Raw genomic sequence first — 27,989 nt, 5'->3', positions numbered from 1 at the left:
ACAAAACACTAAACTTTTCAAATCAAATGTTGGAGTTTTCAAATATTCACACCATTAGGAGTGGAAGACAGTTGTATCATTTCCTGTATTCTGCAGCGACAAATTGCTTTTGTTTTTGAAAAAAATAAAGTGCACATTAGTGGAACAAAATAAATCTTCGGGAAACCAGGAAAGCATTAGTACTTATAACAATGGAAACGGAAGCGTAGGAGCCTCGTTTATGAAATCAAGGTATTTACAACAGCGTGGTAATAAAACTAAAACAACGACGCGTTGCGTTCTTCAACTGCGCACGACTGACATAAGCGCTATTTCATTCCGACGCTGTCAATGGAAGTTCCCGTCTCTCTTGAATGGCAAATATCTTGGAGTTATTTGGCTGTTTTATGTCACTCTTTGAGAACAATCATGCATTCGCATTTTGTTTTCGTTTTTTCCGAGACCGAATGAGACCAAATTTTCCTGTGAGAGCTATCATTTCTAAATTCATATATTGGAGCGAAAGGATATAGTCCACGATCAGGGCGATTTTGGCTGACCCTCAAACCGAGCACGGCACAGGCACTAAGACCTGCCTCTGTCCCTTGCGGACTTCACAATATTTGCCGGTGATCGGAAATTTCCACTGTGTTCTTTTCGTATCTTTGCTTCAATTGCGTCACTCGCAGTCCAAAAAGGTCTCTTCAGTGCTTCCATTGTTTAGAGCGTTGGAACGACCTCAACTTTCTTTCCCGAAAACGGGACACAATGACTTCGCGAAAAAGCAAGCAACCACAAAAAAAAAAAGAAAAAGAAATGCGCATTAGCGATCGACCCCTGGAGACACATAGTGTAGCGTGGTCCACGCAAACAAAGGGGAAAGATTTAAAACAAAGGAGAGTGTATCACTCTCCTTCTTTGATGTCTCTAAAAAGCTTTTGTTATATGTCGATTCACGGAGAAAGCCAGAGCTCACGGCTATTGCTGCACGTAGACTGTTCATAAATTTTGCACGAGATCTCCGGGTCGCCAATGAGCTGGATTATTGACCACTCCGCCGGGCCCCTCTTTCTTAAATTGATCTCGACGACTTTGTCCTTCCTTTTCTTTCTTTCTTGTGTTCGACTTCAGCGTTGTCCGCTATAAAACGTGAGTGGCGCTAGTTTCTCGAAAGTGCAGCCTGTACCTGTACTCCTTAACTCCACTTGTTCAAAAGAAGCCCTGCTGTAGACGCTGAAGTAGAAAACCCACTCCTCATGTCTCTCCTTTATCACTTCGTTACCCATGCTTTTTTTAGCCGATCAGCAACACAAAACAATTTCAAAAAAGGACGGACCCTTGGGCTATCGAAAAAATGAGGAAAAAGCCAAGACTGATTCTGCCTGACCTAGTTTGCCTACTGCTTTTCTTTCTTTTTCCTTTCGCTCTTTTTTTTAGCATTGCACAATGCTTCGTGATAACTATATTCTACTTCAATTCGGAAGTCCAACCTTCGTGCAGGTGTCTATTAGCGCGACACTTCAATTTCTGCTGGCAACAACGACGGTTCCATGGTCGTATCCCGGCAACAGTCGAATGTGGCAGCGCCAAATGACAAATGAGATGTGAACGAAGGAATGTAGAGCCAACTCCAAAGCCAGGGAGGAGCTCGCGGCAGTGGAGCCCATGCTTTATAGTTCAACCCGAATTGCCGCAGAACTTTCTTTAAAGTAATATTTCCTCCCCCTTGAAGATAAGGCTGAAGTAACAGAAGCGTCTCATCCCCGACAAGTTCACGATCGAGGAGTATTCAGTTCCTGTTGAACGGCGAGTTTGAATACACAGTTCCCCTGCGCAACTTCGAGTCCCCCTACTTCGGTGCACTCGCCAGAACTTCCTGGCGCGATCACGCCACCGGGCTTTGTAACTCGTAACAACCGCAGCATAATAAAGTGAAATGACGGCCAAAGTGGGCGTTGCACAGTGTGCGAAAAAGAGGCCTGAAAAACATCGAACTTAAGGGAGCGCACCCACTCGCCCACGTCGAACTTTCGATTGACTTCGGCACTTTGCACCCAGATGGCGCTAGTGAGTCATAGAATATCGCGCGTGCGCCGAACTCGCCGAGTGCTCTACGGGACGGCAGACGATGGGTTCCATTGAGCAGACGACGCTTCTGTCGGGAGCACGTTCTTGCGTGATATTGACTCTGGTGGTTGCTACGCCACGTCGAGGTGAAAAGTTCCGAAAAGTTCGTTTGAAAAACGTGTGACACCGTGGAACCGACGACTTTGTGAATGTCTATTGATTGACGGCTCTGTAGGGTGGAAGCTACCGAGCGTCATGGTTCCCCTGATGTTTTTCGTCATGGTAAGTTCAAATCTGGGCGCTTCAGTTGCGAGGCATGGCCGAGCGCTCCCTCGGATATGGCATAGAAATGTCGCGACTTAATCCCGGCAGTGAAATTTTGATTAATCTATGCTTATACACTCATAGGCATAAACATTGATGGCAACTGTCGTAAATTTATCTGAGTTTACTTTCGCTACTGAAACTCCCTACGCAACGAAGCGAACTACCTGTGAGAATTAATGAAAATTTTGTTGACTCTAATAGTGAATAGTATTCAACTGCAGCTTAGGAATGAGGAGCAGGTGATGTGTGACAAGTCTTCAGTGGTTCCGGCTCACTAATATTATTTCATGCATAATTTTCATATCGGAAAGTTTCTGTCAAAATTTACACTGGCGTAAAATGTTCTTACTAACGCAGTAATGGAAATAGGCTTAAGACACTGTTTAGTGCATATAAAGCGAAAGGCAACTTATAAAGTGGCGATGGTTACTAGGGGAGAAATAAACTCGACGCTTGCATTTGAGGCTAGTTTTGAACTATTCTGTAACCAAGGTGATGGGAAAAAAAACTTGGAGTTCTTCACTTCTCTATGTTCGAGAGTAACGTGTGGTGTTGGCTCGAAAAAAAACCTGGCATTACATTTTGAATAGTTTATCGCAGTTTTTTTTGTGTTTAGCAGGCATTCCCAATAATTATCACTATTAATCGTAAACTACACTTGTTACGTTTTCGCTCACTTTGTTCACTAGCGTGCTTTTTCTTCTTGATTATTGCGAAATTCTCGTAGGTATTGCTGTAACATTTAACTTTTTACTAGGAGGTGCAGCGCTACCCTCGTCTCTTAAAAGTGTGCACATTGCTCGAGAAAAAAAAGTCATGAGATCAATCATAATACGTTCGCAGCCGTCAGGAAACACTGGTATGAATATTTTCCGGTAATGTTTCTTGAACAAGCAAAAAGTTCCAACATCTTTACAAGCGTCCCAGTGGTAAGTTTCAATACGGTCAGTCCATTGAAACATCTCTCATTTCTAGGTTACAAAACATCGAGTTAGCAAATGACAATGAAGCGGCACTCACTTTGGAGATAAAGACAATTCTTGATGTGTAAAAAAAAACAAATACTATGAGATAGAAACAGAGGAAATACGGCTGATACTATGTTTCTTTGCTAACGATTTCATCTTATTTCTCTTATTTTTCAACCACTTGTGCTGGTATCGGGGTTACGATGCTTGACCATGCACACGAAGGTCGCAAGACCGAATCCCAGTCGTGAGTGCCAAAATTCGATATTGGCTGATTGCTTGAGGCCCGTCTGCATAGTTTTTTCCCGTTATGCTGAAACTCAGTTCAAAATTTCTCGGTAAAACATTTCGTGCATCACTAGGTACTGCTGTTTTTTACGACAAGTGATTGACACACGCAATAGTGGTTCATAAAGAATGTAGCGCACACCTTTGCAAATGACGGCCACAATATCACTACAGCCTCGACAAGCAAAATTCTTCGACATAGTTCTTCCGATTACATTACCAAGTTCCTTACCAATAACTAGCATAATGTTTGTAAAGATTTCACAGCAGTCACCCAATTTTTAACCGCAATTCATGATTTCACTCACGTTCTAGATAAATTTGGTTGTGTGGACACGACTTTCATATATAATAAGGAAATCTCTCAGCAGAAACAGATTCATAAACTTTAGCTGGTTGGTTTACCTGCTTCCGTAATTATCGTTATTGCTTTCTCTAGACTTATCCTGTTCAATGTGTCTGTATTAAGACCATTTCTTCTTGTAAACCACCGGGCTGCCTTTGGGTAGTGCTTTGTGCCCGCTCTTTTCTAGCTGATAATAATGATGCTGTTGGTGTTACTACCGAGCACGCAGAGGTTAAATAACTGCTAACAGTTGTGTTTTTTAACCACACCAACAGCCGTGAGAAGCGAATAACTGATTCCGCAGACGCTAGTCGGAGACGACCGTTTACTAATCTTGGAGGCAAAGCACTGTCCTCCAAGCAAGTGTTTGTGCCTTTTCAACTTTCTCGTCTTCACAATAGCCCCGAACGCTTCTGATGCTCCGTTCTTATGAATTTAGGAACAGTAATGATTGACCACTATTTACCAATTCAATACATCTGTTCAAAGTGCACCAAGTGGTGAACGGAACCTAATAAGGGCGAATTAGTGTTTATGAGAAGAACAACAAATATACACGTGCTCTTGATTTCTTAGTACCATATAGCAACCGCTGTATGAAATTATCGGCTTAGTGGTCACAATGACTAAGACTGTCGGTTGTAATACTCATGATGATATGTGGGATTTAACGTGCCAAAACCACCATATGATTATGAGAGACGCCGTAGTGGAGGGCTCCGGAAATATCGACCACCTGGGGTTCTTTAACGTGTACCCAAATCTGAGCACACGGGCCTACAACATTTACGCCTCCATTGGAAAAGTTATAATACTGATCAGCTGTGTCTGTGCGCAATGACTTTTTAAAATGGCATCATTAGTCCCAAGCTGAAAAGTGTTAACGCTTCAGCTTAGGACTAATGATTACCTGATTACTAGGGTGTACACCCTAGTAATCAGGAAGAACCTGATTACTAGGGTGTACATTGAATATACGATTGGAACATGAGTATGCGTGCGTAGTCGAGGAACACTACGCCAACTGATGAAGAGAAAGTAAGTAAGACCACTCGCTTCATATTCTTTGAAAACTACTGCACTAACTCTTCAACTAACCGAGCAGAACTACACAACGCACAAACTTTTCAACTGTGCCCCATTTTCCAAGGGATGAAACCTCTTTTACGGCTTCCAGCTAACGAACTGACCTTCCTGACTGAAAAATTTCCTTCTCTCTATGTTTCTTCTGGAACTCTCTCTTCTGACGTCTAAAACATGCCGGAAGCTCCACCTTCGCCTTTATGAGTGGAGTCACTATCACCTACTAAACGTTTTTGGTCAGCTTCACTTCTCAATTGACCCCTAGATCGTGTTGCGAGGAAAAGAACACCGATGCGCCTTTAAAACAGCCATGTCAAGCTGTCGTTGAATCGCTGTTGCATGTACGGTTGCAATGTGCTCACTAAGGCATCATTCTTGTTTCAACGAATCGGCGAAGCACCCAATACATCTCCGTAAGGCAACACGCGCACCTCCATAACTGCATGTATCAATCTTTATGTAGATATCAATATTTATCTGTACCTGTGCTATTTTGCGACAGTTGGTCCTCAAAACCGATTTAATTACTCTTTTTGAAAGTTGCCCATTTTGACGCCTGCTGCAAGTCTACGCTTCTGCCACGCTTTACTACACGTTCTACCAGAACTTCTCGCACCACATAAAATTCATTTATCGTATTTTTCCGAAGCGATTTCGAGCATGAACACGAATCTTTAGAAGAACGCCTACTGGCCACGCTCAAGTCCCACCTTCACTCAAAATATTCACTCAATAAATGTTTTATCTCTCTTTTTATTTGAGTCTATCACGAATTTGACCTCACAGACAACGCATATTTCTCGGTCGCAGCCAATCATGGCGACGCCGACAACAAATTTTTACGTCATGAAACCCCAATGCATATCATCATTATCTCCTTCCGAAGTACGTTCGATGATCATCAAGTCGCGTTGATATCCAATGAAATCATTTCAGTCCACGCAAGCCTTTGTTAAGCAGTCCATAAACTATCGTTTTCAGTCAATCAATCTACAGGCAAATATGAAGTGATATTGAAAGCGCAATCTTTGCGCGATTCTGGGGATCCTGAAACGAATGCGTGGAGTAAGTGGAAGCCTGAATAACTACCTCGCTTTGATCAGCCCTCTTTGCGTTCTGTTTGCTGGTTTTCGCAGTGCATGCGCAGCCGGTGAGTAAAGAAGGCGCACGTACCTCTTGATTAGCCGGTGCCTTTTCTCGACTGCAATTCATCTTCTTCAAGAGACGGGGACCACGCAGATTGCATTTTTCATGTGTGTAGTGAGCAGCAAAAAGAACTGCCATCTGTTCAAATGGCTCACTCAAAGTTTAACGACGCACAAACGAAGGCTCGCGAACACCGAGTGAAATAAAGGAAAGTTTCTCTTCTTAGAAATGGTACTGACGTAGTGGTGATGACTTTCATATTTTCTTCGCAAAGCACTTACAGCGACGTCAAAGTTTATTGGAAGTTTTGATTTTGATTATTGTTATTTGAAGCACGGTGGTTCTGTGTACGGACGTTTATTGCTTAAATCATTGTTATCCGATAGTCATTCTGATTTCGTTATGTAACGCCCGTACTGAATGCATAAAGCTTTTGAATGATGTTTTGTAAAAGTTAAACAAACACACACACACACACACACACACACACACACACACACACACACACACACACACACACACACACAACCAACTTTTTTCAAACTAGCCACATTATTAAGTACCATGGATGGTCAGTTTGGCCTTGTTAACGTTGCCCTATAACCTTGTAAAGCGTAGTGCATGAATATTTTGGGTCACTGGCATTCATTTCGTTGTCATATTTCTTTCGCACTTTGTATTGCTCATCGTTATGATGCCCACAATCATCAGCAAAGCCATCATTAGTTCTTGCCCTTTTTCACTAGGCTGCAATGTCAAACTACTTATCTGAATTTTTATTTACACTAAGCTTGTATGGCTGCTCGCGCTCATTGTTGGTTTTGTAAAGTCCCCAAGACAACAAACCATTATCTAATCTCTAGTAACAGATACACCGCTTCGCGCAAAATTACGTTAGGTGCCGTCCTCCGTCTACTAAGATTGGAGGTAAACCCACCAAATGTACTTTTATTTTTGAGGGCTTTCTTCATATGAAACAGTGACGGGAAAGTTGCCGATGCATTGCAGAACTTTATTAATTGTTCAGACAGACTCAGGCTATAATAAGAATCAGAATTTCCAAAATACTTGTTTCAAAATCGCGGTATTCATTTATTTATTCGTGTATTTTTTGATGTTATGGAAGTTATTTGTTTCATCTTCTGTATCCGTAATTTCGATTTATCAATTTTTAATTTACATTCTTTCCTTGATCCGTGTCATCATGTTACTCCGTAAGCTAGCGGAGTATTTTGTTAGAGCTACCCTGTTCTTGGCCAATCCCCCAGCGTGGGTAGCTAACCCGTCTTATGTACATGAAATCTCTTGGCATGTACACGCCCCAAATGTTGGGTGATCCCTACCACTGAAACTGGTGCACAGATTTGTGGGGTGTAGAGTCCCAAAGCCACTATATAATTACGAGAGACGCCGTAGTGGAGGGCTCCGGAAATTTCGACCACCTGGGGTTCTTTAACGTGCACCAAAAACTGAGCACAAGGGCCTACACCATTTTCGCCTCCATTGAAAATGCCGCCGCGGCAGCCGGCATTCGATCCCGCCACCTGCGGATTGCTTAAAAGGATGCACTCAAAAAAGAATAAGCCATCCACGGGCAAAAAACCCACGTGCCATAGATATTGGGGAAACTTCACTAATCAGCACTGGTCCACTAAGTATAAAAAAAGCCACACACAGAAAAAAAACATTGCTCAAATTTCTGGACAGAGATAACCACTAACAGAAAATGAATTCAAAGAACGATGGCAATTAACCCAGTCATAAATACCGGGCCACCCACTTTAACTTCGCCGGTTCACATCTATCCGGAGTGACACGATATTGATTCCAATTCCCGCCTGTATACTCATCTATATTACAACAGGTGTTTTTTTTTTTTTTTTTGCCGTGTGCGGATGTAGTTCAGGGGCTTCCCGAATTCGGGCGCATTTGTAAAGTCACGTAGGGTGAAATCTATTCTTCGTCTCAACACCATTTTATTTTAAGTACTTTGAAACCGTTTCAAGACTAAGATGGTTTTACGATGGAGTTCTGCAAGCGTAGTAAGGGGAGCCCTGAAAGGGCTCTCATAATATTTTTTGATTTGCTGTAGGCAGTGCTGCGAGTCAAAAAGCAGCTCTCTTAAAAAAGAGCCTACCAGATTTATACGCTTTCACCTTTAGGCCTTAATTGTGAGAATTGCAATACTGCACACGAAAAAAGTCATTGACGTTTTCGACATCGTGTACTATTAAAAACATTTTCTCATGATTTCACAGGAAGTGTAAGAATGACGCCTGTGATAAGACATGTAACAAAAGATGAAAATTAAGAGACATCTTGAAAAATTACGTAGATATACAAACTGACAAGCCTGTCACAGAAATATAAAGGAGTGTGGGCATTCTAAATACTATACTGCCCCTTAATTTGCATTCTTGTCTCTGTTTGCTGTTTTTTTCTTTACCTGTTCGTTTTTGTGTGAACATCATTTAGCGCTGCCGAACGTACAGAACTGGAGTAGCCGAGGTGATTAAGGTTTTAATCTCTACCCGGCAGGACAGTCAAAACAGAACAGATCAGAATTGGTACGACAGTGCATATCGAAAAAAATGACATGTAAAAGGTGCATGCGCAAATTCATTGAAACTTCAATTGGTTTCAGAATTTCAAGCCTGGATCTTACGCCATGAAATAGCGAGATTATTATTGAGGACATAGAATGAAATATCACAATCAAGGCTTTTTTTAAAGAACATAAATCTATGTAAGTGATTGTTTTGTTTGGCGAACTTTGTTCCACAATTACGCGATATCAGCCTACACTGGATTGAAAACTCTACTTTCAAAGATACACGTGCAGAGAAGTTGATGTTTCGCGAGAGTAGAGGCACGTGTCCTCGCAGTCAGAACTGCTCCGTACTGTAGTAAGCAAAAAACCGAAGGGTTCATAAAAAATTTGTAGGTACTCCGGATTCTTGACGTAAGTGTGCGATGGTGGCACTTGCTCACTGGTATCATGCACGCTCGTGTACTTCTCGTGTGAACTTTGTGTTTCCACGTGCTGGCCGAACAGTACCTGAGAAGCCAAAAAGAAGGCAGGGCCTAGTTGGGGACTACAAAAGGGAGAAGGTTTGGGCGTGTTAGTTATTTATAGTTCTTTCTAAAACAGAGCGCATAAAACACGGAACAGAAAGAAATCAGAACCAGCGCTTGTCCCGATCTCTTTCTGTTTCGTGTTTTGTGCGCTCTGTTTTATGAAGAACTAGTTGAGGACGACTCCAGCAGATGCCGCAATATTGCTGCTGACAAACTTTTGACGTATTCAATCAGTTTGTTTTCATTATTTGTCTTGAAGTTTAACTGGCACTTATCGTGAGACATGTAAGGTTCAGATGTCTTACGCATCTCATCCAATATTGGCTTTTATTGCTCGAAGTCAAATGCACGACCGAAAAAAAAACTACCAGGGACATCAACCAGTATGGGCCACAGCAGTTGTGCAAATCCCACAACTGAGCAGTGTTGCAGTAAAAATTAAGAATACAACAGTTTTCCCCGAAAATCAACGCTGGTATGTGCCAAAGAAATCGGGCAAATACGATTACTCTCACCAGTTGTCCCGAAAAATGTAGGAGGTAGCAGTTAGCGCAAGAATTGACTGCAAAGTGACGGCGCTGAGCCGAATACCACGCGTACGTACAAGAATAGACAAGGATCTGAGAAAGAAACTGGCGTCTTCGAAAAGACACCGGAGCGATGGCAGACCTACTGCACTAATGACGCGCGCGTAGACCTATGAGACGTGCAAACGCTCGGTTTCAGCGCTAGTTTCTGTGGCTACTGTTTAGACATAAATTTCGTGTTTGAGGCTCTATGCTTTATCTGGAGTCTCTCTGCGCTGATAGTAAAACTAGAAATAACCTATGATTGATTGATATGTGTGTTTTAACGTCCCCAAACCACCATAGGATTATGAGAGATGCCGTAGTGAAGGGCTCCGGAAATTTCGACCACCTGGAGTTCTTTAACGTGCACCTAAATCTGAGCACACGGGCCTACAACATTTCCGCCTCCATCGGAAATGCAGCCGCCGCTGCCGGGATTTGATTCCGCGACCTGCGGGTCAGCAGCCGAGCACCTTAGCCACTAGACCACCGCGGCGGGGCTGTGAAACACTCGTGCAAAGACACTAAAGCATTACGAGTTAACATAACAAGAATTGTCACTCGAAACACATTTCTTCTGAAATAACTAAATGCAGTGCATTGTGAAACTTCAAAGTTAATGGGTGTTCACTCGTTTTGTGGAAATCACCGGGTTCCAGAAGCGCTAGTGTTTTGGTGCAAATCAATAAATTGATTTACAGGTGGCCACTGACTCGAGGGTTGTTTCTTTTGTTTCAGTAAACAATTGCAAAAGTGCCAAGGTCAAGCCATACTAACTATAGAGTAAAGCGGGTTAGGTGAAATAGCCCCAGAGCAATGCTAGCTGTGCTGATTGGAGTTACCGTCGATAATAGCAAGTAACCCGTCCAACGCACCTCATTTCTGTTCATCATTATTGCTAGTGCTGGTAGTACTGGTTGGTACACGTTACACAATGGCCAGAGTAGAATACAGAGGAAGGATAAACTAGACAACGTCCACCAAAATGGACAGTAAGAGTTGCACATCTTCTGGAATAAGAATATAGAAGCAGATTTCCGAGACATGTTTAAGAGTAAAAAAAGTTGCAGTGAAGAAAGAATCGTTCATCATACATTCACAGCAGAACTACTCGACTTGACGAAGCAGCAAAAACGAACCTATCAAGCTAAAGTGACACTGATGGAAAAATCATAGAATAAAGGATTGAGCGGAGAAGTATAGTTACTTAAAAAGGAAACACACATTGTAGGCGAAAAGGGCAAAGAGCTTCCACCCTATTTAAAGGTAATGCCATATAATGAAGGCTGACGTTTAGCTTTTATAAATTCCAACGGCGAAGAGTTATCGTACAAATTAGTAGAATTTTATACAGGGGGTTACTGACGATGAGATATTGGCATACTGTTTGAAAAACCTGTCATCATCAAGGCCTCGATAAAGGTGGCATAAAATTCGCCAGGATTGTCGTAGCTCATGTCGTGATAACACAGCAGTAGAGTTCGGCAGAATAGCTTTAAAGAATAGCCTCCTTCGAGGATGTGGTGAAGATAAGTCAAAATAACCACCAAAATGACATCGCTGTCACACAGACTCTGACAAGGTTGAGTCTACATGAAAGTTGAATGAATTGTCTTTTACAGGATTCTGCTTAAGTAGACTTGAAACAAATTTAGGGTAACTTACTCTTTGATGACTGATGAAAAACAGGACCTCAAATAGATTTATTTTATCGAGCTGAAGGTTTCTCTTTTTGCTCTCCTCGAAGTCTTCATGTACCGTTTGGCTCATAAATAGTTCTGTACACGTTTAGCCTCTAATTCGAAACCAGGCTGTCAAAGTACAAGGCCTTCACGCAAACATGCACACATTGTAGTCCACTTAGATTCAACAAGCAACCCATGTTGCGCAATGTCAAGGGTAGGAGTAAGATGTCATTTTTGTTCTGTACACTTATATTCCTTTTCGTTACACTGTTAGCTGTTCTGAAAAAAACAGTGGCGAGAAATCATTATTGTGACATCATCCAATCATCCATCCTATCCTACTCGATGTAGGTCTGCCACTAATAAAGTTCAAGTACTTCGAAAAAAGAAAATGTGGCGTTGAGGCCTTCAGGCGTAATGTATAGAAAATTTTCCACAGCCAAATTAGAACAGACGAGCAAATATACAGCTTCCGACTCATGTTTGGCTATTACTGCTCAAACTATGAACTTATCCTGAAAGAAGCATAGAGAACAACACAACAACCTTCAAAGGGGCCAGCCTAATTGCGAATTTGTCACTACTTACATCAATTCGGAGTTCCCAGATGCTCATACTGATAGAATTAAGGCTGTTAATTTTTCTTCTGACTTATATATATACGCTCTCCTAGGGCCAGAGTAAGGACCTTTTGTCCCGAAGTGGACACAGGAGTTTTATTATTAAATTACTGTATCCCACATTATTATCTTCTCATAGATGCATCGTGGGTGCATCATGGCTAAATATTCATGAGCGCCACTAAGGGGCGTGGAGCGGCCAACTATAGCTTGATATTTACGTACAGCGAGCCTCCACTAATAACTAGGCTTCGTTTAGTCCACGACGAAATGAATATGTATAGCAGGTTAGAGATTACTAAAATAATAAAGATAAAAATGTGAGTGAAGAAGATAGATCTCAGGAACAAGTTTATTGGAGCATTAGGCAGCTACAACAACGATCAGCCTGGTACAGAGAGAATAAATTACTGGATGGGTCCGTTGCATACGTCTTCGATGAACAAAAGAAAATATTTCAAGGCTACAAACTTGAAGAAAAATTCCGTTCCAGCAGCGGGAAGATTGTCAGCTCGTCGGAGTTTATTGAATAATTTTGAACTGGAAGTGTCTGAAAGTGTTCGGGCAGGAAAGTTTGCCTGTGTTATGAAGGTAAAGAAATAAACCAAGTCAAAGCGTAGAAACCACATTAAGTGTATTACCAAAAAGAATTATAACGCTGGTGTAGCAAGATACACCACACTTGTCAAGAAATATTCTCCGTAAGCCGCAAAACGTAGCGAAAAGGTGTAATTCATGTGGGGTGATGTCATCTGAAATTTAGCGCATCATCTCACCATAAATGCACATAGATTGGACTGACGCTCAACAGGACAATTTAACAGCGACAGCAATTATATTGTGTTGAACATCTACCAGAGGTCTAAGGTAGCATCTCAAGGAATATACATTAAACGAGCATCATGAAACTACGTAAAATAACATTGAAATCTGGAACATCACACTGATAGCCAGGAGCTGAGGTTCACCATTAACTACAGAAACAAAACTATGACGTTCAATAATTTCTTCAGGCATTCAACCCATAATGCGAAAATAAACGAACATAGAATTTCAAAGGGTAATTTGTGTGTAAAGCTGATTTAGTGCCTTCCTTTCATAGTTTTAGGCTTTCGGGAAAACGTTTGAATGCAGTGTAATTTTAGCGAACAGACATTTAGCGCAGCGTTTTTAAATATGCGTGGTCATGACAGCTATGGTGTGGCAGCTCATAATCGCGGAAGTTTGGGTGTACTGCAATCACTCCGCTTTTGCTCCACTCTAAGTGAGGGACGAAGGGTTTTTACAAAGTCGGCGTTATCGGCGCTCTAAATCTTCATCTCACGAACTAGATTTTCACCATAAGTCGCGTTCACTCCATAGCATCACAGCGTGTCATTATGAATGTCATGTGGTACTAACTCAAGCTATACGCCGAACGAATCCAGAGTTGCGTCATATCAAAAAAAAAGGGAGGGACCCTTAAGCTTCGCCTTTAGGAGTTGAACGCGATTGCGAAATCCGCCCCCTAGTGCATCCTTCAACTGCTAAGTGCATACTTATCAATATAATTTGTTACATACACACACACGCACACAAACATGCACACAGTAGATTGAACCAGCTCACGCTCTTATCGCCCGATAGGCTCGTTGTCGTCGCGACACCTGTCGAACAAAATGTGTTAAAGGATCCACAAAACACTTTTTTAAGTAACCGTGGAATAAATTCACTAGAAGAGGTTATTGCCTCACGAATAGAACGCCGCAAAAGTTTTAATAATCCGCCCAGTGCGAGTGGAGTTACAAAGGTTTGTCGCATGCTGCAATTGCATTATCTCTTCTCTCGTCCAGATGAATGCATTGGAAGCTAACCAGAGAGATGTGGCAGGGTAAAAAAAAAAAACTACTGCACCTCGTGAGTTTGAACACTTTTCTTTCTTCTAATGCGCGGCTTTCTCAGTGTGATCGCGCGCGCATGCGTGTACAAGTAGCGGCCTCCCACGGCTATCTCGGTAACTTCATTTTTCAGTCACAGACGCACAAACAACTTTTCGCTCACAACCAATGGGGCCAACGCCAGCGGCGGGTTTTCTACGACACGAGCTCTTCAACGCTATCGCGTTAATACTGGTTGCATGCCCCAGAACTGCAATATATTATGAACTATGTTTGGCTTTTCAACGTTGGCTGTACTACGTGTCACCATAGTGGCTTGTAGAGGTCTTGCAAAATGTAGGGACGTGTCTCTTTACCGTTTGTCCTCATGTAAATTATTCACCTCTGCTTTGTCGCGCTTGCAGCTATAGACTTTCCTGTAGGCACTAGTGGACGAAGCCACTTTGATCCAAGTTATGAAGAACACGTATGCTTCCGAATCTCAAATAGCAAAGACATTGTATTTTCAGTTGCGGGTATTTCCGGTGTGTTTAGTGCCTCTACTAGGCACGTTTGTCAGCGGCAACTAACATAAAGACTGGAGCCAGCACCTGTTTGTCATTATGGCGTCAATTGAACCTCATAGATTGTGACTGAGGTTTTCGCATGTGAATTAACTACACAGCGAATACTCCAAGCGCACTGAACCGTTGCGTTGCTTCTTTTAGGCTCCGATAAATTTTTATTCGATAGTATGAAAGCCAATTTTCATTCCACAGGACCTAAATATTGCATCAAGCACTTTGAGGTTGAATAACAGAGAATAAAAAAGCGAATCAAAGGAGGTGCCGTCTTAGAAGATCACTTCCTTATTCCTTAACACAGCTCATATCTTATGCAGATTCAGTCTGCTGCTTTTAGTGGGCGGAGACTCCATATTACGCCCCTTATGTTTTGTGGTTCATATCAAAGGCATCGGTGTTTTGTTAATATATCATATGTCTTCATTTTTATAGAAAGAGCTGTATTATCTTAATAGAGCCCATGTTATGTAAAATGCAAGCTCCTTATTACGAATTCGTTTTTAGTGACCTAATGAAATATTCACACACTTCGCAGAGCAACTCAAACACATCGTTTCTGATAGATTAGATAGATAGATAGATAGATAGATAGATAGATAGATAGATAGATAGATAGATAGATAGATAGATAGATAGATAGATAGATAGATAGATAGATAGATAGATAGATAGATAGATAGATAGATAGATAGATAGATAGATAGATAGATAGATAGATAGATAGTGCAAATTGTAGTGGAGGGCTCTGTAAAGTATACAAACAGGGATTCTTGGATTTGCATCCAAGAGCAGCGCACACGCATCTAGCATTTCCTGCATTCTCAATGAGTACATGACCGATGTGACGGCTATTTTTACAAATTCATGACGTTAAACTATTGAACAATATAGCAACAGATATAAACTCTTGGAAACACACAAAAGATTTTTGTCATTAAGCATTAGAACCTTTTTAAAGCCCATCTAGTGGTGCGATTCGCAATGTAACTTAATGTTTGTACACCTCCACTGGTGGCAGCATAGAAAATTCCCGCTTGGAAATTTTTCGATCTAAACATGAAAATAATTGCGCTAAATGAACGCGAGCATCTATATTCATTTAGTTCAGCAGCTCTGGAACTGAATTTATCTGTGTTTCATGCTAGACAAAAGTGGTCCTACATTGCCGTAAGGGCTTTGATTCACCGCTAAACTTCAAATGTAGTGCGTATCGTTCGAGGCGAACTAAATACTGCTATTAAAACGCCTAGTAATTGCGTTATACTCACCATTTTCAACGTACCTAGTGACCCAGGTTTCTTCTCTCTATAGGTCTGATATTATTCACTCATTCGTTCGTTCGTTCATTCGTTCGATTGATTGATTGATGTGTGAGGTTTAACGTCCCAAAACCACCATATGATTATGAGAGACGCCGTAGTGGAGGGCTCCAGAAATTTTGACCACCCGGGGTTCTTTAACGTGCACACAGGCCTACAACATTTCCGCCTCCATCAGAAATGCAGCCACTGCAGCCGACGCAGCCGGGATTTGATCCCGCGACCTGTGGGTCAGCAGCCGAATACCTTAGCCACTAGGCCACCGTGGCGGGGCATTTTTATTTGTTCATTTATTCGTTCATGCATATATTTATTCATTCATTCATTCATTCATTCATTCATTCATTCGTTCGTTCATGTACAGAATATGTCATTCAATATTTAACCATGTTAGCCATCAAGTGAACTTGCTGATATTTTTAACCTTACTTTTGTAGAGAGAAGCCCCCGCCACTGGTATTATACTCACGACCTTCTCATCAATAGGTAAAAGCCACAACTACTTAACCATTTTTAAGACTGCGGGATTGGACGTATTGGTTGGTACCTTAAAATTACGAGTGCATATCAGCTCTCTATGTCATCCTTCCAATCCACTGTAGTCGTTTGCACTAATATGCACTCTAAGCCACCTATGCGATGACACGCTGAAAATTCATTGGAAGAGCAATATTAAAGTCAGACAAAGTAAAATGCCACCTCATTTTCTCGCTGGTGATTTACATAAAAAGGCTCTGAAGATTCGCTTGAGTCTGCTGAAGATTCAAAGAGGAGGACCGAGAAACGTTTCATCGTATAATCTTCAGGAAAACGTAGTACACATTTGAGAATACTCGCATCCCTTAACTCCATCCCAAATTAACAACAAAAAAAAATCTGCGAACAGCTAGAGGGGGTTACCAAACTGCCCTCAAGTCAAGCTCTCTGCCCAGAAGTATTTTATGCTCTTAAATTTGTAGTTGTCCACACTCGGCGATAACGCCGACAGGCACGTTGGAGTCACCCGTAAGTTGCTCCCAAAAGTATCCCACAGTTTAGAGACAAAGTTAAGACATTCAAACTTCTAGAAAACTTTTCTAAGGCAACAGCCTCCCATCAACCTTCTTACACGACTCCAAGTGAGCTGATTTGGCGTCTTTATGTGTTTTGAGAACCAGCACGGCAATCCTGAAGCCTGAGATGTGCGTGCGCGGGCTAGATGTGGCATGGCCTTCCACGGCCGCTGTAGATGGGTTTTTTTCGGCGCATCGAAACTACCCAAAAGGGGCGTCGTTTTCGGGTCTTAAACGAGCACGCCATATGGACCAGAGGCGATATCGAAGTTGGCGGGGTTGAGGGGTGGGAAAGGGGAGGAAGGAGTTCCGAACCTGATTTTGAACAGAGATAAGGGTATATGTTAAGATACAGGAAGCTGAAAAAGAGAGCAGGATAAAGTTTCTAACGCAAGATCCGTCGTTTCCACCATCTGCTGCAGAGCCCCCCCCCCCCCCCAAAAAAAAAAGAAAGTCTTCCCAAGCGGCATTACCGGGTACAGGTCACCAGCAGGCGTTCGTATTTATTTCTCGATCACGTATGCCGTATCACGCGGCGAAAAGCTACACCCCCTTCTCTCCAACCAAACCTCTCGAAACAACACATCTAGTCCGGAATACGTGTTCGGAAAAACCGCTCAAGTTCGCGATGCGTGCGGCTTTATGACAGAGCAGCGGCAGCTATGTAATTTTGTCGCTTTGTTCACGCGTTTCTTTTATATTGTGTGTGCGCGTGTTTAATTGTGTAAAGGGTCCGTGCATCGCCTGTTATGTGCCACAAAACGTGCCATGCTGTCTTTTGGAGAGCCCTACAGTGGGAATGATACTTGCCCTCAGATATCGAGCGGTTGGACATAAGCGTGCACATGGACATATAGGTAGGGGGCGCTGTGACTATAGGAGGGTGTCAGCTCATCCCAGTACATTGACAAAAATTCCGCCATATCCACGAAGTGAATGATGATGAGTGGGCGAAGCTCCGGAGGTAAACCTGGTAAACCATGAATCCTCTGTAAATTTTGCCCACTCGATTTTATTACATCGCTCCCCCTAGCGTACGTCGCCGCACTAAATCGAACGATTGCCTTCAACCAATGACACGCGCCATATGTGACATCATTCCTATTTTATAAGATCTCGCGTCTTTCATCAACTACAAGTACCGCTTTCTAGTTTATAACATCTTGCATCTTTTCATCATCAGCTACAAGTACCACCATCTAGTAAACACTACAAGAACTAAACGAGAGGTGGCTACATACAGGAGACGGTACCGCCATCTAGTGAACACTGCAAGAACTAAACTAGAGGTGGTTACATAAGGGGACGGTACCGCCATCTAGTGAACACTGCAAGAACTAAACTAGAGGTGGCTACATACAGGCTACAGGGGACGCACAGCCCACGCCCTAAGGAGCTTCGCCCCTAATATGCGGGGCTAAGACAAATGTACGAGGCTGCATGAAAAGGAATTCTTTGCCTGCCTCTGCATGTGGCTGCGGTTGCTGGCGCCGTCTGTGGTTGTCACCCTTGCTTTGGATGCAAGCTTCCTCATGCTTGAATGAGCCCAAGAACCCGGAATGCAGCATGAATGCATGGCGGGTACTGTACTATTATGGCGTTAGTCTCTACACATCGTTGCAGAAAAGCTGCTGCTGAAGCAGCCAACTGACAGAGCAGTGCGACTGAGTGAAGGTGTGGGGCTTACTTGGCCGGAGCTTAAATTATTGCAGTGGGCGGCTGGCACCTCCGGTCATCGAAGTCATACGAACGCCGAACAAACCAACTTAACGCGCAGCCTGAGCCTCACATTCCGAGAGTCGCACGGTGTCTCACGTGAGTTTTACTTCGCACTACATTCACAGACTGAAGCCAAACGGCCTCCTTTCGTGGTCACGCAGTTCGAAGCTGAACAACCACCGAACTTCACTGCTATGCCGACAAAGGGTGCCACAATCCTACCGTGGGAAAGTGTCCGAGTTCTTGGCCTCTATGGGTGCTTCTACGTAGCAGCCAGTAGAAGAACGCGCTTTGGCGGAATGTCTTTGCCGCCATGGAAGCTATAAGGAGGCTCACCGAAAACGACAGCGCGGGCGCGCGCCCGAGAAGGGCAGTGCCAACGAAGAACGAATCTCACCGTCACAATTAGATGAGCGGAGGGTAAGGAACTACCTTCGTTGCTCCACCCTATTATAGTAAAGCAGGACACAACTGTCAAACGGTGACGTGGTAAGGGAGATCCTAAGATAACAGCCAGAGATACACAAGCCAGAACCAGTATCGAGCCAATCCCACCGGAAACCGGTACCTAGGCGAACATTGCTGCGAAAAAAAAGGAGTGTGGCGACGGGGAAAAAAGAGGCCATACATTGCATTTCCACTACATTGACCTAAAAGTAGAGCTTTCCAAAATTAACGATCACCTGTTTTTTTGTGCGATGTTTGTACGATATCTGTTTGCCAGGTTTGCGCAAAAGGTCACGTTGGCGTCACAGAAGCATGGTTCTTGCGTTAAGTGTTCGAGTCGTTGTTTTAATTTTGTGAGAAGAGATGCACCATTGTTTTGAACACTCAAGTCAATCCATCACGCAAATCATTTGGGTAGCTCCTCATGACACAAGTGGTCAAATATGTGAGACACTGCGTGCCTCGTCCAGCACCCTGGCAACGCACTACTTCAACATTGGCGGGGTCACTAAGTGAAGCGATGAAGAAATCTGATACGTTTCACCTCCACCTTCGTATATTGATCGCTCACTGCGGGGAATCACCCACATTACATATCTCAGCAATTCGTTGTATGAGATTGAATTTAAATTCACCTATTTCACACTAACACTTCTTATGCTTCTTGTACTTGCCACAAGTAAGCAGTGACTGTAACCGCGTTCCTGCTTCCATTGCGGCAATCTAGAACCTGTAGCCTTCAAAGCTGCAGTAATTGATAGACTGTTGGACAAATGTAATCCTATTTGTAATGACTTCAGGCCGTTTGAGTACGAAAATGATTATATAAATATAAGTATATATACAAATACTGCTACTAGTATTATTATTATTATAATTAGTATTACTATACCTATTACTAACATTATTCATATAATGACATCTAGGGTTTCACGTCTCGGCAACACGATATCATCAGTGCGCGCCGTAAAGGATGGCTCTGGAATTTTCGACCATCACTTGTTCTTGTTGTAGAGAAAAATTCCGTAGCGAAAAGGCCGTAGAGAAAAATGTCGAAGAGCGTTAGCTTTCCGTTCACAATAGACTGCCCGGTTCTTATACCGGGTACGTGCACCGTCCGAAAGGCTGAAATATACGTGCCGAAGTTCGCGTGTGTCGTCCCACTGGTTGTGCTCGGCAACAAACTCGTATTGAACTAGCCAATCTTAACATGCTCAAGTGCGCCAGCCATGAAAGGGATTTGGCGTTCACGGTGTCAATAAGATGCGATGATGAGCGTTGTGCCGTTCCTACCGGTTGGGTTGGTTTCGCCAGGGCTGGTGGAAGCCGCCATGTTGTCTGGGAGCAGTCAAAACTCAGGGGCTTGTCCCCGGATCTTTCTGCTGACGCAATGCACAGGAGTGACCACTGGTATGACGCTTGAGTTCTTGCCATGCGGGGGGCTACGGTCTACAGATAACCCAGCACTTCAACCAGTTCGTCACGCATTGAGAGTCACAGAGACAAGACAGGAACAGCGAGGCAGTAACAGACAAACGCACACCCACGCAGGGGGAAGCCATGACCACATACTATAAAATATATATATTGCCTGGAGCGTTTCTTATACTCGGTCTTGCTGTATTCGGTTTACGCCCACAAATACTGTCAGCGACTGTCCGCTCAAGTCGCAGCTCACTGTTCTAGAAGCTTTTCCAGTGTAGTAGGTCACTTTGTCAAAATCACGCGCATAACGCGAGTATTAAAGATTTTCCTGGAACTTGCGTGGCCGCAAGTGATAGCGCTGGAATATCCCACGGCACATGTATAAAAGCCGGCGCGCGCCAGCACTTCTCAGTCGATTGATGTCCGACGCTCTGTTCGACGCTATCAGTGCCAGCGCGTATCACTGTTATCTGACTTTTCGTTTACATGTGCCAAGTTCGGCCAAATAAAAAGTTTCATTTTCAATAGGCCGTGTCTGCCTTCATCATCGTCATAACCCCGTGACAGTATCTAATCGCATGGGTTCTATATATCCTGTTCAGGAACGGTGTGTTGTCCGTAAATAAGTGCAGGACAAATTCCCTGCATACCGTCAAAGTAGGTGCAACGGAGTCACTCGTGGCTTTCGAAAATATAATTAGAGTGGCCTTTTTTACTTGTACCGGATTTCATATCTCAGAAAGTTCCGCTGGAACAATTAAGCGGCATGATGAACTGTGTTTATTTTATTTTTTCCCTTAAACAACGCCTATTGTAATGAAATTTCTGGTCCCGCAATCCTAGAGCAGTTAATAACATATGTCTTGTACAGCTTCCCTCCCTCCGCGCTTTTTTTTTTCTTGGTCCTCTTAAGAAATTTACTGATTATGGTGGGCTTGAGGGGTTTTACGGGTAAGATGGCTTTGCTCGGTTTCGATGGGCTAGATTTGCTTTACTTCTTTGATGGGATTTGTTGGGCTTCCTGGGTCCGCTATGTTTAATGAGTTTTGCTGGGTTTAATGTGTTTGTTCAGTTACGTTCACTGGATCCACTCGCGGCCCATCTTGTAGAACGATTATGAACTCTCGTGTGTGTGTGTGTGTGCGTGCGTGCGTGCGTGTGTGTGTGTGTGTGTGTGTGTGTGTGTGTGTGCGTGCGTGTGTGTGTGTGCGTGTGTGTGTGTGTGTTTAGTTATCTTCCTCCCTCTCTCATTCTCAACTTGCTGACTTTATTTTCTCTCTACTTTTTCCCGAGTGCAGGGTACCGAACGAGACATCTATTTTTCTGTTAACGTCCGTGCCATGTCAAATCGAACCCCTCTCTTTCTGTAATTCTTCTGCGCATCTGGGGGGAAGTGTTTCGTGTTCTAATGGGAACAACAAATTCGTTTGTATCTCCAGTTGGGGGCCGTGGATTGCTGGCTGCATGACGATAAAGTTGTAATGCCGGAACAACAGCTGCAACTTTAGTTTAGTAGAAGCCCAACAATACAGACCCAAACGAAAGCGGCGGCGCTGGCGGTGCACCTTGCTAGTGCGAGACGCATTTCAAAGCGCCACGAACTAACGCCACCAGCGCGCGTAGAACGGCGGCTCCAGAAAAAGCAATACACCAGCGCCACCTGCAGCAGTTTCTTAACGGCTGCTCGATGCCAGTCGCTACGTTTCCAAACGCCGAAATTTACAGCAGAAATTAGTACAGATACCGCTTTCGCACGTTTTCTATGATGAAAATGAGGGCGTAACATAAAAAAAAATTTTATTTGAGTCTTGAGGAACTGATGTCTAATAAAGCCAAGGGCCTTCCCGCGCCCCCTTTCCCGACAGATCAAGTCGACGGCTGCGCCCAGGATGAGACCACACGACATAAACAAATTGGAGTCAGTCACACCCAAACTAAAAGCTGTGCGAACAGTGGAGCACTGCTTCGTTCGAGTTCTTTTATTCAGAGTTTGTGTTTGTCGACTCGTTTCTCTACATTTGTATATTATTATATTGTTTTTCAGCTCTTTCCTGCTTTTTCTTTGTTCTTTTGAAGCGATGATGCGATGGTTCATGTTGTTTTCGCTTCTTTTTCCATGGCACCGCCATGCTAGTCTTGTGGCTAAGGTACTCGGCTGCTGAGCCGCAGATCGCGGGATCAAATCCCGGCTGCGGTGGCTGTATTTTCGATGGAGGCGAAAATGCTGTAGGCTCGTGTGCTGATATTTAAGTGCACGTTAAAGAACCTCAGGTGGTCCAAATTTCCGGAGACCTCCACTACGGCGTCTCTCATAACATGTGGTGGTTTCGGGGCGTTAAACCCCACGTATCAATAAAAAAATCTGGAACTGTTTGTGGACACACTTCTTTCACCACAACCTTAATGAAATCGGTGACAGATTGCATCGTCTGGAGACCTCCACTATGGCGTCTCTCATAATCATAGGGTGATTTTGGGACGTTAAACCCCACATATCAATAAGAAATCTGCAACTTTGTGGACACACTTTGTTCACCACAACCTTAATGAAATCGGTGACAGATGGCGTCGTCTGCCTGAAATGTGTGCTTCGCACAATTCTTAGGCCTGTGGTGTTTGTGCAGCAATCGTGGGTTGATATCATGAATTCTGCTATATGGTGCACATAAAGGGAATTACGGATGCACTTGAAGTGACTCGAGGTAATGATGTCAATGCCTTTCAAAGTGTCTCCGAAATCGACAATGGTGTTTAAGGACTATGGAAACTGTAGAATGAAAAGGGAGAGAGAAAAAGCAGAGCCCTCCCGCTAAACTAGCAAGGCTGTGTCTATCGGCGGTCAGATAAAGTAAGCATTGCGAAAAGGAATTTATATATCTGCATAGTTGACTATATGTATCGAAAAAGAATACAATGAGCCTTGGGCTGGGGCCAGCTGGAATAACATCGTTCTTTTTCTGCGCTATGTCGATACACCGGCATAAGCTCCGCATATGTGCGCACATGTCCTGTTTTCTCGCGTTGTCCTAGTTTATCACTAGGACCGACTGTAGATCACTATATATCAGCGAAATAACCAATAAGCAAACGGGCGCTCAAGTATTCCTGTGTTTGCATAGCTTAGCAACGTAGCGTCTTGGGCTTGTTGGTACGTCGCAGTGCATTTTCGTGCGCTATAAAACTACAGTTTCTTGCGCACGACACCTATTATCTCACCAACTGTGGCCGACAGGGGTCCCAAAATGAAATCTTGTTGTGAACAAGAAAGACCGCTATTTCGTAGTTACCAGATGACGTGACAGTCATTTCTTATTCAAGTGGTCGGGCTATTTTCAAGCAGTATGGTTCGCGTCACTATGCCAGGAGGGTGAACTATTTGCTTTCACGCCACGCCCAGTTGGGGTGGGAAACCGGAACGCCGGACTACCAGATTTCATCGGTTCGCTAAAGATGGTAGTTTCACGTCTATTGTTGACCGATGTGATCCATAAAAATAACCTAGCTATACTAAAGATTCGTTTTTAGGAAGATTATAGATCAGTGGTGAGATTGTGACCGTTAGTAGTGTGACTTCGCTTGACGATTGGTGCAGCAAGTGCAGCAGTGGCAATAGTCACTCTTGAAGCTTTCACCACCAGTGTAAAGTGCTATTCTTACGCATGGTATACCGATCTACGTTCTCGTTAGCAAGAAAACGACGTATCTTGCTCTACGCTAAACAACGCTAATCGACCGAGGTTGTCTTAATAGTTTTAGACACACTCAGTGCTCTCATTCCACTCAACGCCTTCTTGCTCTTCTGTCACAGCGAGAGGAAAGACCGAAAATAACTCACTAAAGCGAAAGCTGTCTAACTATGGCAGGAGCCCAGAACTGCCGTCTCATTATCTTTGTGCACCACCGTGTTACGCCGTCTTCTTGTTTAGCAGTATTTGCTGCTAATGTTTATTTCTAAGTGCTCCTATCCCAAGGTGTTCGCTATTCGTCCCGTTTAATGACCCACAGCCGAATCCTAAAGAGGAGCCGGAGCTTTCGTGTAAATAATGACGCCCATTTTTCACATCCCGGCCACTAACGAACCGGAACGGCCCGAATAGAGCGCAGTACTTTACTACACAGAGAAAACAACAGAACAATAAAAACACAAATGTTTCATGAAAGAAACTTGCCACTGCTACTGCTAGCTTTTCTTTTAACGCTGAAGTATTTTATTCCAAGGTCGACCAAGAATTGGTGGAAGTACTGTCGTCATGCATATGATGTTGGTAAAATTTATACTAACTGATGAAGAAGACTAATATGGTGAAAGAAGTTACCACCCCAGGATTCTGACCCATTACATCTCGGCCCCTGAGGATAGACACCCGGCACTCTGCCGACTGCGCCAGCGAAGTGCATCGCCAAGGTTCTTCAAACGCGTCTTACATCTCTCTCACAATCTCTCTCGCAAGGTTTTTTTTGCTGGAGAAGCAAGGTGGGCTAGGTGGGGCGGGACAGTGGCGCCACCTGTGAGCGAGGAAGTGAAGTATGCACCATTACACTAATCAAAACTGAGATGGAGCAATTAGGCAATGACGCAGCTTGGGCGTCTCAATGCCGGCAAGGAACGCTAGAGTGGCCGTAGAGGCAATTACGGTCTTTGTCTTTTCGCTTCATGTGATTGCGTGATAGCTAGTTGCCAAGTGGTAAATATTCTTCATACGCCCACGGTGTTTTCCCGCCGCCAACTGCTATTAGTCTGATAAGACCAACAAATAAAACTGCTAGAATAAGCGCTGCAGAAATGAAAAGACGTTGATATGCGAACTTTGTGCCTTCGTGAGGAGACAAAAATCCTGTGGGACATCTCGCATTCGCGGCTCAAGCCACTAATAGCTACCTCCCATGTTGCTAGAGCACATTATGACAGTGGATGAAGGAGCACATGTGCAGGTTACCCTGTTAGGCAAGAGTGCACACTCAGACATGTCTCTCCTTCATTAATAAGGAATAATGGGTACCAGTGTTCATTATGTACTTGTTCATGTCAGCTTTGCGTGGGATTCAATATATTCTGTGTCCAGGCCGCTGTTGAAAAGTTCAGCTACGACAACGCTTAAGTCATGGTTAGGGGCATTAGTCCCCGCGATGGAAAATTGCTACTAGACGTCAACGTGGGTGCATCCTCGTCAAAAGACGCCATAGCTGCCAAAGACCTACACACACTTCAAAAGTTCGTACAGATGAATGCGCAATAACCAATCAACTACTCCAAAGACACGTTTAACAGTCGTGATATACAAATTTACCATGACGGAGCAATCAGCCATGTTTTTACCCTCTACTTTCCAAAGAATGAGAAATTTGACGCGCATGCCTAAAGATGCGTGCGTGCGGGCGGGAGGGTGTGTGTGCGTGTGTGTGCGTGCGTGTGTGTGTGTGTAAGTGTGCGTGTGTGTGTGTGTGTGTGTGTGTGTGTGTGTGTGTGTGTGTGTTTGTGTGTGTGTGCTAGTGCGTGAGCGCGTGTGCGTGTGTGTGTGTGTGTGTGCGCGCGTGGTAGTGTGTGTGTGTGTCGTTCGATGAAGTTCTGGAAAAGTTTTCTTCGAGTCTCGTCTCACTGACACTGTAGGTTGAGTAGGGCCTTGGCAGCAAGAACAAGCCCAAACGCCACTTTCGTTCTCAGGAAAAAATTTACCTAATCTGGATTTTACGCGTGTCCTTTGAGAAGAAGGTGATGTGTCAAAGAGGAATTGGCACTAAAGAAAGAAAGGCATATAAGGAGAATAAAATCATGGTCTCGAATGTTCAGTGTGGAAGTCTGGCGTAATTCCAGATAGCAGTCATCCTTTGTTTAAAACAATAGAAGGTGCTGGAGGTGTCCCGCATACTTTTCATCGCATGCTTGCTCGTACTAGTTTTTCTACATTAGGTGCAACATCATCGAGCCACGGAATGATGTCCCGGATGGTGCTGATGTTACAGACAGAGGTTTAACGTGGTCACAATGTTTAAGGTGGTCACATTAAACTGTGAGAGCAAAAGGTTTTAGGAGAGTACTCCACAAAAACATGCTTTAAGCCAGAACTTCTTTAAAGACAGGATCTAGAAGGACGGGGCAGTGTTGGCACATGGCCGCCAAGTGGACGCAATATAAGAGGTCTAGCAGAGAAGACACTCAAGTACGTGGGTAAGTAAAGTGAGAATCCGAGCGGGGAGAAGTGGAGTTTCATCGCTGTGTTGGGTTAAATGGGCAGTTGGAGAAATTTAGAGGCAAATGATTCGGATGTACCTTCAACGGCCAAAGACTCACCCATAATGGCAGGCCACTCTTGTCCTGGCTACCATAAAGTGAAGGTGGAGATCTTTTTTTTTTTCATCACTGGCACTATGTCCTCTCTGAAGGCTCCAGTTGCACACTTGCTCCAAGGCCACGGTCATGAAACCACAACGTCTAACTAAACTTGACCTATAATCAGTTCTCAAACTTACGTGAGTGCTCCAATTTGTTGTACGATTCTTCAGTTGCAAAACAGAAGTTCAAGAGAAAACGAAGACTTGAAGAGAAGGACATTTCCAAACACGGGCTACCACTTTAGCCAATGTTTGAAACCTCAACATAAATCTTGCCCACGAACTCATTGACGAAATTGAAACCAAACAAAACCCGAAAAAAAAACAGGAAGAATAAAGGAAGCTATATTCGGGGAGAGGTTTCAGTTGTGGTAATGGAGCGAAAGCTCCAGCACGCAAAGCTAACTTTTTGTGCTTCTGAGCCAATGTAGTTCCCGATAAACTGGTTTCTGTTTCAGTTTATGCCGTGACATGTACACATTTGTCACAGTTTTTTTTTTCGCATGTGCTCTGTGATTGAGAGCAATGAATTATGATCCCTGAACATTCTGACATATTGGGTACTCTTTCTCTACGCTTCAAATGCTTCTAACGACGATGCCACTCAAAACCACCACCTTGAGTCGCGCAACAGTGCCTTGCTTTAGCTTTCGCCGAAAATCTGGCACACTGAAGAAATAGCGAATTCAATGAATTCAACGAAGCGGTCTGCAACGTGCACCACCCTGTGAGACTGCCGCCCTGGGGCGGCAGTCTCACTGGGTGGTACACGTTGCAGACCACTTCGTTTCTTTTTACAGCTTTTGGTTTCCAAGGCTTTTGAAAATCTCAAACAGCAAATAAAGTGGCCAACTACAGGAGGAATAAGACGTTGTCGACTTGATGGCCATGTCTTTTTTTTCTTTTGAACCGAATATATGTGACGAGAGTAGAGTGTGATAAAAATGAAAAGCCGAACACCTGAAACAACACACTGTTGCACACAAGCTGGCTGATAATGTTGTGGCGTTATCGTTTTGTCGTTGAGAAACTACACATTACTGAAATACTCCGGTAACAAATCAAATTATTTTTGTGTGTGTGTGTAAGACAACTTAAAGC

General features: G+C 43.6%; 1 protein-coding gene and 1 long non-coding RNA gene across 3 annotated transcripts in view; one reads left to right on the top strand and one right to left on the bottom strand.

Annotated features, from left to right (window-relative positions):
• LOC142768874 (uncharacterized) overlaps positions 1 to 27,989 on the bottom strand; it is a 195,532-nt gene that overhangs the window by 126,461 nt on the left and 41,082 nt on the right. The gene's annotated exons all lie outside the window — the stretch shown is intronic.
• LOC142768873 (tubby-related protein 3-like) overlaps positions 1 to 27,989 on the top strand; it is a 91,260-nt gene that overhangs the window by 30,491 nt on the left and 32,780 nt on the right. Inside the window, exon 1 of one of the 2 annotated variants that reach the window (XM_075871324.1) lies at positions 2,125 to 2,328. The exons of the other annotated variant lie outside the window; for it this stretch is intronic. Within the exon in view, the coding sequence (XP_075727439.1) occupies positions 2,302 to 2,328 (27 nt within the window). The 5' untranslated portion in view covers positions 2,125 to 2,301. Of the gene's footprint in view, positions 1 to 2,124; positions 2,329 to 27,989 lie in introns of those variants that run through there. 2 annotated transcript variants of the gene reach the window in all.

The sequence above is a fragment of the Rhipicephalus microplus genome, chromosome 8 (genome assembly GCF_043290135.1).
Source record: "Rhipicephalus microplus isolate Deutch F79 chromosome 8, USDA_Rmic, whole genome shotgun sequence".
Taxonomy (NCBI): domain Eukaryota; kingdom Metazoa; phylum Arthropoda; class Arachnida; order Ixodida; family Ixodidae; genus Rhipicephalus; species Rhipicephalus microplus.
The sequence above is the reverse complement of the archived record's forward strand: the minus strand, read 5'-3'. Positions and strand labels throughout refer to the sequence as shown.